This window comes from Eulemur rufifrons, chromosome 15, assembly GCF_041146395.1.
Source record: "Eulemur rufifrons isolate Redbay chromosome 15, OSU_ERuf_1, whole genome shotgun sequence".
NCBI lineage: Eukaryota > Metazoa > Chordata > Mammalia > Primates > Lemuridae > Eulemur > Eulemur rufifrons.
In genome coordinates, this window is record NC_090997.1 from 13202755 (window position 1) to 13211885 (window position 9131).

The following is a 9131-nucleotide window of genomic DNA, read 5'->3' on the forward strand; positions in this document are numbered from 1 at the left end:
CACCTCTGTTTTCCTCTTCCCAGGTTGGGGGATTAGGGGATGGCATGGCCTGTAGAAATGGATCACTTAAAGCAGAGTAAAGCAACAGGGAGGTGGCATCTGCAGGGGCGAGGGTGGCAGAGAAAGCCAGGCATGGCTCTGCTGTAGCCAGAGGAGAGAGTGTGTGTGTTTGAAGGTCAAGGATCTGTTCAGTGCAGAGGAAAATGTTGGGGAGGGGGCAGGGGATTAGGGAGGTGGGTAGCCCCATGGGAGAGTCTGGGCAGGCATAGTTCCTCAGAATCCTCTCTGACGTCCCTATCCCTGGAAGAAGTTGGTCATTTGTGGGGGTCTCTGAGCACAGGGGCTGGGTCCTACTTCATACCTCTTCTTCTCCCATCCCAGGCTCCGTTCCCCCACCTCACATCTTTACCCATACAACCCTTGATCACTCACTCCAAGGATATGTGTGGGCTCCTTTCCCCCTCCCTCTGAACCAGTGTGACTCTGCAGCAGGCATGACAAAGGCATGAAATGGGAGATGGGGCTGGGGCAGTGTCCCAGCCCCATCCCCATCCGTCACCTTATCCTGCAGAGTTCTCAGGGCCATCGGCTGTGATTGGCGACATGAAGTGGCTGGGATTCAAGGCCCGCTGGCGGGCTGCCTCTCGGTTGGCAGAGAGGGCCTGGCTGATGAGGTACTCGCTTTCCTGGGCCACATCTGACAGGCGCAAGTCAAACTCCAGGAGAGTCTTGTTGTCTGACATGCCTTCTAGGAGCTGCTTCCCACCGTCCTGGGAGAGGGGTGAGAGGGAAGGGGTCACTTTACATCACTAGCCAGGATCCCACACACATACACATTTGTATACAGATGCCATGAAAACAAAAGTTCCACAAAACAATACTTAACCTATCTGTGCAGCACATTGACATATTCTATTCCACTCCACTTGAAAAATGGTGATCGAGCCCCACTAAACTGATTTCTCAACCCCAGTGTTTTGAAAAATATGAATCTCTGACAATGATGGTGATTCCATTCCTTGGTTCAACCATGGGCATGTGGGACAAATCTAGTAAGACGTGAGGGGCAAGGGTAGAGAGGGTGGCTTCTGTGAGGGTTCTCCTCACTCTGAAAAGAGAACAAAATGGGGAGGGTTCTCCCTTTTTCTGCCTCTGGGTATGTCCCCTATGTGAAGTGTCAGAACTGTAGCAGCCATCTGGGGACCACGAGAGAAGCACCAGAGAAGGCCACTGCCATGTAGCTGGGGTGGGCAGAGCAGAGGGTGGCACTGAGCCAAGGGGTTCTGGGTATGGGAGATACTGAATATTCCTCCCATTTAAGCCACTGCCTGGTTAAGCTTTCTATTACTTTGTAGCCAAGAGCACCCCCTCTGGAGCCAGTGTGTGTGCGTGCGCGCTTGTGTGTGTGTGTGTGTGTGTGTGTGCTTGTGTGTGTGTGTGTGTGTGTGCGCGCATGCGCATATGTGTTTGTGAGAGCAGGGCTGTTCTCATGGGCGGGCTTAGTAGAGGGTCCAGGAGCTAATTAGAGTACACAAAGGCCCCCCTCACTAGTCCTTAAAGCTCCAGCCCCTTCTGGGTTGGGTGGGCCAGGCCCAAAGTGAAAGAGTTTCACGTTGCGAGGCAGAATGCTGCCATTCTATGACTGTGACCCAATAGTGTGTAGCAAAGTCAATTTAATGGGTCAAAGAAACACTTTAAAACATGAAATCGAGTAGACTATCAAGGCAAACATCAGGATATATCACAAGCAGTAAGTGAATTTCAATGATATTATATGTATGTATATGTTCACTAGGTGTTCATGTAAACTGCATTTCTTACTCCCAGACTTGGTCAAGAAAGTTTGAGAGACACTGTCTATTAGAAAGGACTCTGGCTTTGAATCATTCTTGGGTTTGAATCACAGTTTTGCCACTGTCTACAGACTTGATGCTCTTGGGCAATTCACTAACCTCTCTGGGACTCAATTTTCCATCTGGAAAGTGGGGTTAAGGATAGTCATCTTAATTAGATAACTGTGGGGATTAAAGGAGAAATAATGGATGTCGGGATACATACATTAGCAGAGTAGGTATGCATACTTGATACAGTATGTAGTATGTGAAGCCTGAGAGCTTCACACTTATCCTGCAGGTACCCATGGCAGGTGGATTGCACACTCATCCCTCAAGGCCCCCAGAAGCAGAGGCTCACCAGCCCGATGTGGTTGCAGGAGAGGTTGATGCTGGTGAGCGTGGTGTTGACAGCCAGCACCTGGGAGAGGAGTGTGGCGGTGGGCTCCGACAACTCATTGCCACCGAGGTGCAGCGTGGTGAGGCACTTGTTGGTCTGCAAGGCGTGGGCAAGAGCCTGGCCACCCTCATCCTCGATGCAGTTGAGGCGAAGGTTGAGGGAAATGAGGTTGGTGTTGTGCGCCAGAGCATGAGCCAGTGACTGGGCGCCGGGTGCACGCACCTGGTTGTTGGCCAGGTTGAGCACACGCAGGCGGCTGTGGCTCAGCAGCTTGGCAGCACCTCGTGCACCACGGTCCCCGATGAGGTTATGTGACAGGTCCAGCTCCTCAAGGGCTGGGTGGTCCAGGAGGCTTCGAATTAGGATGCGTGCCTTGTCATCGTCCACCTTGCTTCGGGTCAGTCTAAAGATCTGTGGGCAGGTAGAGGGTCTTCAGCACCTGCCAGCCAGGGAGAACTGCCTGCCGACCTACTTTTGTAGGTAGAAGAGGGAGCCTCAGGGAAGCCTAGGGCTCTGCTCACCTGGTGTTGGCCACCTGGCTGGCTCATGGGATGGGCAGGCCTACCCAGCATGACAGGGTGCTGCAGAATTGGTGGCAGGTAGCATAAGGAAGAGTCTACCACATACTGAGCAATCACTACATGCTGGGTATGTTGCTCGAATATATCATAACCATTATCTCTAACCCTCAGCATCCTGATCAGGAAGAGTGGCTTCTCTCCGATGGAGAGAAAATGGAGGTGTAGGGCAGTTTTACATCACTTGTCCAGAGTGACACAGTGACTGGGTGGCAGAGGCAGGTTTGGAATCCAGGTCTGTCTGGTGCCCCAGCCCCTCACTGCTAAGATCCTCAGCTGGCTAAGATCCACCACGTCAAGGACAGGAACTCGTTGGAGGAAGTTGTCAGGGAAAGAACCAGCGAGAAAGTGGGGAGGGTGAAAAGCAGGAAAAGGATGGGGTGAAGGAAAAAAAGGAAGCGATGGTGCTACAGTGTGAGTATTGTACATGGAAGTCCTCCCCCTCTCCTTCCCACTGGCTTGTTCTCCCCCACCCCTCCCCAAGACCTCTGAGTGGCTGGCCTCTCTCCTCCGTCCTTCAGTTCACTCCTTTTTCCATCCCTTATAGCCAGCTTAGAGTTTTTTGTCTCTCTTCTCTTTTCACGGCATCTATCTGGAAAAGCCCCAGCCCTGGATCAGCAACACTCTCTGTTTTCTGCATGTCTATGCACAAACAACTGACATGATGGAAAATGTCAGCTGATGGGACTGGACTGGTTGCTCTCACTGGAACCACCAATAGGCCCGCAATGCTGTGTGCCAACCCAACTATGTTTCTCTGGCTAAAATATTCTCTCAATCTACAATTATTTCAACGATTTTCAGTCTCCTTAGACTTCAGGGAGCCTCCCCGCTGAGCCCCCTTTCAGCAGGTGACTTCCCTTCCTGCCTTCCCAGCCACTGAATGGGAACCTTTCATTTTCCTGATACCAAACACAGACCTATTGCTACCCACCCAATCCCCTCTTCCCCCTGCCCAGCACCAACTGCCCCCTGTCCTAGGTCCAACTCCTCCATTCTTCTCAGGAACCTCCTTTGGTCTGTGACCCAGCACCGCTCTTCTATAGGCAGCCCCTTCTTTGCAACCAGGTGGGGAGCCTTACATTGATTTTAAACACATGCACATTTCTTCTTATAAAACCCAAAGTTCTCATCTAATACTGCTCTACCTCTCCCCCTTCACAGCCAAGTTCTTGAACAAGCTGATCACAGCCATCCATTCCTCACCTCCCATTCTCCCCATAAACCTCTGCTGTCTGGCCTCTACTCCTGGCATGCTGCTGAGGTAGCTCCCCCTCAGTGGCCTCCAGGCTTGCTAAGTCCAGGCCCCAGCTCCACTCCACCTAGCTGGTCACTCCCTCTACTTGAAATGTGCCCCTCTCTTGGCTCTGTGACACAATGCCCTGCTCCCCCTTTCCTCCTCCCTCTGATTTCCTGGCAAGCGTTCCTTCTTCTGCCAAGACCGCATGTCAGGTCTCTTCTTGTCTCACTTTTGCTTTCCTTAAGAGACTCCATCCAAATCCAGGGCTTCAGCTGCCACCTTCGTGAAAGCGGCACACATTTCCATGCTCAATCCATGCCTCTCATCTGAGCTTCAGGCACTGTACCCAACGAATGAAATGACCCTTTCCTTGGGATGCCTCAAACTGAAACTCACACTGTTCCTCCCCAAAACTGGTCCTCGTCCCACATTCCCTGTCTCTGCAAATGGCCCCTCTAGCCACCTGGCCTCATGAGCCGGAAGCCTTGATTCCTCCTTCTGCTTCCTTTCCCTCTCGACTCTCTTGCACCAGCAGGTTGGTCTGACTGCCAAACACCCCTTGAATCTCTCCACCTCTCTCAGTCTCTACAGACACTATCCCACTTCAAACTGCCCTAGTCTTCACCTGGATTTGGCGGAGGTCTCCCAGGTGACCTACATGTTCACTGTGGCCCTGCCCAGGCCATTCTCCTTCACAGACTGATCTTTTCACAAGGAAAAATCCAACAATATTGACTCTTTTTTGCCTAAAACCCTTGGATGGTGTCTCAGAGCAAATACGGATATAGACAGACTCCTTAGCAAGGCCTCCTGCACCCAGTGAGGCTGACCACTGATTGCCTGTCCCTGCTCCCTCACGCTCAGCTCCAGCCACCGCCTTCTCTCTCAGCAACTTGAGCTGGCCATGTTCACTCTGCCCATAGGGACCCTATGTGCTGCTCCCTCTGCCTGGAAAGTTCTTTCCTCTTTCCTTAGACTGTAATTTCTACTCCTGCTTCTGATCTCTATGTATGTGACACTTGCTCAGGGAAGCCTTCCCTGGAAAGGTCAAATGCCCCTTTTATAATCTCTCATAAGATTATCTCTTCTTGGGCAGGCATGGTGGCTCATGCCTGTAATCTCACACTTTGTGGGGCTTAGGAGGAAGGATTGCTTGAGGCCAGGATTTCAAGAACAGCCTGGGCAACATAGCAAGACCCCGTCTCTACAAAAAATTAGCCAGGTGTGGTGGTATGCACCTGTAGTCCTAGCTACTCAAGAGACTGAGGTGGGAGGATTGCTTGAGGCCAGGAGTTTGAGGCCAGTCTGGGCAACATAGCAAGACCCCATCTCTACAAAAAGTAAGAAAAATTCGTTGGGTCTTGGTAGTGTGTGACCCAGCTACTTGGGAGGCTGAGGCAGGAGGATCGCTTGAGACCAGAAGTTCGAGGCTGCAGTGAGATATGCTAGAGCCACTGCACTCCAGCCTGGGCAACAAAGCAATACCCTGTTCATCCCAGTTGAAGGTTGACAGAAAAGAAAAATACAGGATGTGCATTTAAATTTAAATTTCAGATAAACAACTATATCCTATGGAGTATTTCGGACATACGAATACTAAAAAATTATCCGTTGTCTATCTGAAATTCAAATTTAATTGGATGTCTTGTATTTCTGTTTGCTAAATCTAGCAACCCTATTCTAGCTGCAGTTTTATGTTTATATCTTTGCTGATTAGTGCCTGTTACCCTACCGGACTGTTAGCTCCAGAGGGCACACGTGGTGTAGTTTTGCTCGTCTTCAGCACCTAGGACAGAGCCTGGCGCGCAGATGTTTGTTCAGTGAAACAGTGTGGTGAACTGGGAAGGCAGTGCCTTGCTCATCTCTGCATCCCGGGAACCTAGTGGCTTGGTGCAGGATGCAGTAAAACACTTGGTCAACGAAAGAGAAAGAAATGGGAGGAAGACGATGATGACAGAGGAGGGGAGAGGGAATCTGAGAGAGGCTGAGAAGGGGGACGGGAGGCGGGCGTTGAGGCTGGGGGCAGATGGTACCTTGAGGGTGTGGCATGCCTTGATGGTGGCCGCCAAGGAGTGGCAGTCGCGGTAGGTGAAGAGGAAGAGGTTCCACTCGAAGTTCATGCCACAGTCCTTGACACCGTACACCAGGTCCAGCTCCTCCAGGTGTCTCAGGCCAGCCACCAGATCACCCAGCTGGTAGTGGTCCATGGCGGGCTCCTCCATATCGCCCTCGCTGCCGGAGTCCGACTGGTCCCCCGGCCGGGGCGGGGGCGGGAGCCGCACGGGCGGAAGGAACTGATCCACACGGATCCTGCGCACGTAGTTCCTGCAGAGCGGCACCAAGTCGAGAATGACGGCGGGGTCCGTGGTGCCCGGGATAAAGTGCTTTAGCAGGTTCTCCAGGTGCCGCTCGAAGAACATGTGCTTCCAGCTGCCGCCGTGCCGGGCCACGTGGCACACGGGCCAGCGCTGCACGCAGCAGCGGCGCCAGTAGTTCTCGTCGTCTATTAGGTTGGCGGTCACCGCCAGCGGCAGGTCAGGGGGCAGGTGGTTCAGGACCTTCTGCTGGTGCTCTGGGAGCAGCTGCTTCAGGACTGGATTTTCTTTAGGAACAGAGGAAGGAAAGCGGGGATCAGAGTTTTGGGGATACCACAACAGGGTGCCCTGGGCTGGGCCTGCCTGGGGGCACAGGGAAAGGTAAGACCCTCCCCTGGTCTCAGGGAGTTCCAGTTTGAGAGGAGAGACAGCCTCTGCTCTCAGGGAGGCTCAATCCGAGGGGGAGACATAGCCCTTGGCTTTGGGATGTTCCCCGCCTGCAGGTGGACATCTCAGCACCTGGTCTCAGGGAGTTCTCGGTCCGAGGAAGAATCTCAGGTCCAAACCTCATTTATCACCTAGTCTGATGGAGGAGACAATCCCTGACTTCGGAGCCACCCAATCTGATTTGATTGATTCATCTCAAAACAATTGTTTTGAGCATTGGTCCCCAACATTTTTGGCACCAGGGAGACTGGTTTTATGGAAGACAGTTTTTCCACGGATAGGGTTGGAACGGATGGTTTTGGGATGATTCAAGTGCATTACATTTATTGTGGAGTCAAACCTCCCTGCTAATGATAATCTGTATTTGCAGCCACTCCACAGCGCTAGCATCACCGCCTCAGCTCCACCCCAGACCATCAGGCATTAGAGTCTCACAAGGAGCGCAACCCAGATCCCTCACATGCGCAGTTCACAGTAGAGTTCGCCCTCCTGTGAGAATCTAATGCGCTGCTGATCTGACAGGGGGCGGAGCTTATGCGGTGATGCGAGTGATGGGGAGCGGCTGTAAATACAGATGAAGCTTCCTTCGCACACCCGCTGCTCACCTCTTGCTGTGCCAGCCCAGTTCCCAACAGGCCACGGACCAATACTGGTCCTAATCCCAGGGTTGGGGACCACAGTTTTTGAGTACCTACTGTGTGCCAGACACTGTTCTAAGTGTTGGAGATATAAGAGTGAACAAAACAGAGGAAGTCCATCCCCCCTGGAGTTTACATCCTAGTGAGGGGAGGCAGACAATAAGCAAGTAAAATGAATATATACTAGGTCAGGTGGTGATGGTTGCTGTAGGCAAAATGACAGCCTGTCCTCAGAGAGCTCCACATCTGGTAGGAGAGGCTGGTGACTCATCTTTGGAAAGGATTAATATTACAGAGCACACAGTACAGAACAACACAGGAGCGCACACATGGCATAGACGACTCCATCAGAGTGGAGGGTGGTTAACCTGGAGGGCTTTCTGGAGGAGGAAGGAGATATATGGTTCAGGCTGGGTTTTGCTGGAGAGAGTGGAAAAGGCAAGGAGAGGGTACAGGCATGGAAGGCACAGTGTGGGTGGGAGCCAGGGGTGACCTGCAAGTGGGACAGCAGGAGAAGCTGTCTTGGCTTTGGGTGGAAGGGAAGTGTTGAGCGGTATGAGGATGCCATGTGGGAGGGCAGGGGCTGCCCCAGGACCCAGTCTTGGCTCCAGACAGTCCCCACCCACCCTGCCCCACTCCTGGCCTTCTCCTTCCCACCCGAAGCAGGGACAGACTCACTCTGGAAGTTCTTGACAATGTGCTGAAGGCAGAGCTCTGTGAGGAGGGGCACAATGGCCAGTGACCACTCAGCATTCTCAGCAATGATCCGGCGCATCCGATGGACACTGGCGCCAGAACTTGGGTTTTTTGACTTTGGGGGGATAAGTGTGATCACGGGCTTTGAGGGCTGCGGGATTGTGCTTGAAGTGTGGCCTACAGTGGAGGACCTTTCCTGGGTAGACACTGAGGAGCGGCTGAGGGCTGACGGTGGTGTTATGGCGTCCTGCATGCTGGGGGTCGGCAATGTAGGGACAGGTAGCCCCTGGGTGACCTTGCAACAGGAAGCTTCTCACACTGGCACGTCCGTGAAGCAGTTGGGGACCTGGAGTAAGAGAAAGAGGGTAGACGTATTACTTTCGAGGGTCTTGGTGGGCATTTACCAAGGGAGGTGGTGCAGAGTGGTGCTTAAGGGTCAATCTCTAGAGAGAAGCAGATCCAGGTACAAATCCCACTGGCTGTGTGGCCTTAGGCAAGTTACTGAACCTCTGTGAATTTCAGATGCTGCCTCTGTGAAATGAGGTAACAGTCCCAGTGGGATTATTTAGAAGAGTGAATAAAATAATGCACCCAAAAGGCATAATATATTATCCCACACATGAAACTGTAGCAAGGAGCAGCCCAAAATTTTAGACAATTTTGGACACTTTTTAGTTCTTTATGCTTATTAATTCATTTGTCCTCACAAAAGCCTTTTTAAGATAGGAGCTTGTATTAGTCCTATTTTTCTGAGGGGAAACTGAAGAACAGAGAGGTTAATTGACTTGCCCAATGTCACACAGATTATAAATATCAAAGATGGATTGTCTCCTTCTATCAAGTTCATGCTCTGAACCCTACACTGTACTTACTGCCCCTCTGAGGGTTGGGGTCAGGGAGTGCATTGCCAAAAGACTCATGTACAATAAAAAACATTTATTTAGTTCAAAACAGGACCCTGCACCAAGTATTTTATAGAACAGCA

The 9131-nt window shown here is 51.9% G+C and overlaps 1 protein-coding gene across 1 annotated transcript; it reads right to left on the minus strand.

Annotated features, from left to right (window-relative positions):
- Window positions 1–560: 560 nt before the first annotated feature.
- TCTE1 (t-complex-associated-testis-expressed 1) lies at window positions 561–8399 on the minus strand. The gene is made up of 4 exons (XM_069488740.1): window positions 8129–8399; window positions 6084–6652; window positions 2194–2643; window positions 561–770 (listed from the first exon to the last, which is right to left on the minus strand). Exons 1-4 carry the CDS (start codon window positions 8397–8399, stop codon window positions 561–563), a joined length of 1500 nt encoding a protein of 499 aa, XP_069344841.1.
- Between the last annotated feature and the right edge of the window lie 732 nt (window positions 8400–9131).

What these genes read in the sequence shown, in the direction of transcription:
- TCTE1 (XM_069488740.1), bottom strand. Translation starts at nt 8,399, where the DNA reads ATGCAGGACGCCATAACACCACCGTCAGCCCTCAGCCGCTCCTCAGTG. An exon ending in CATTGTCAAGAACTTCCAGA is followed by an intron (nt 6,653 to 8,128) that starts GTGAGTCTGTCC and finishes CTGTTCCTAAAG; the next exon opens with AAAATCCAGTCCTGAAGCAG. An exon ending in AGGCATGCCACACCCTCAAG is followed by an intron (nt 2,644 to 6,083) that starts GTACCATCTGCC and finishes ACCTGCCCACAG; the next exon opens with ATCTTTAGACTGACCCGAAG.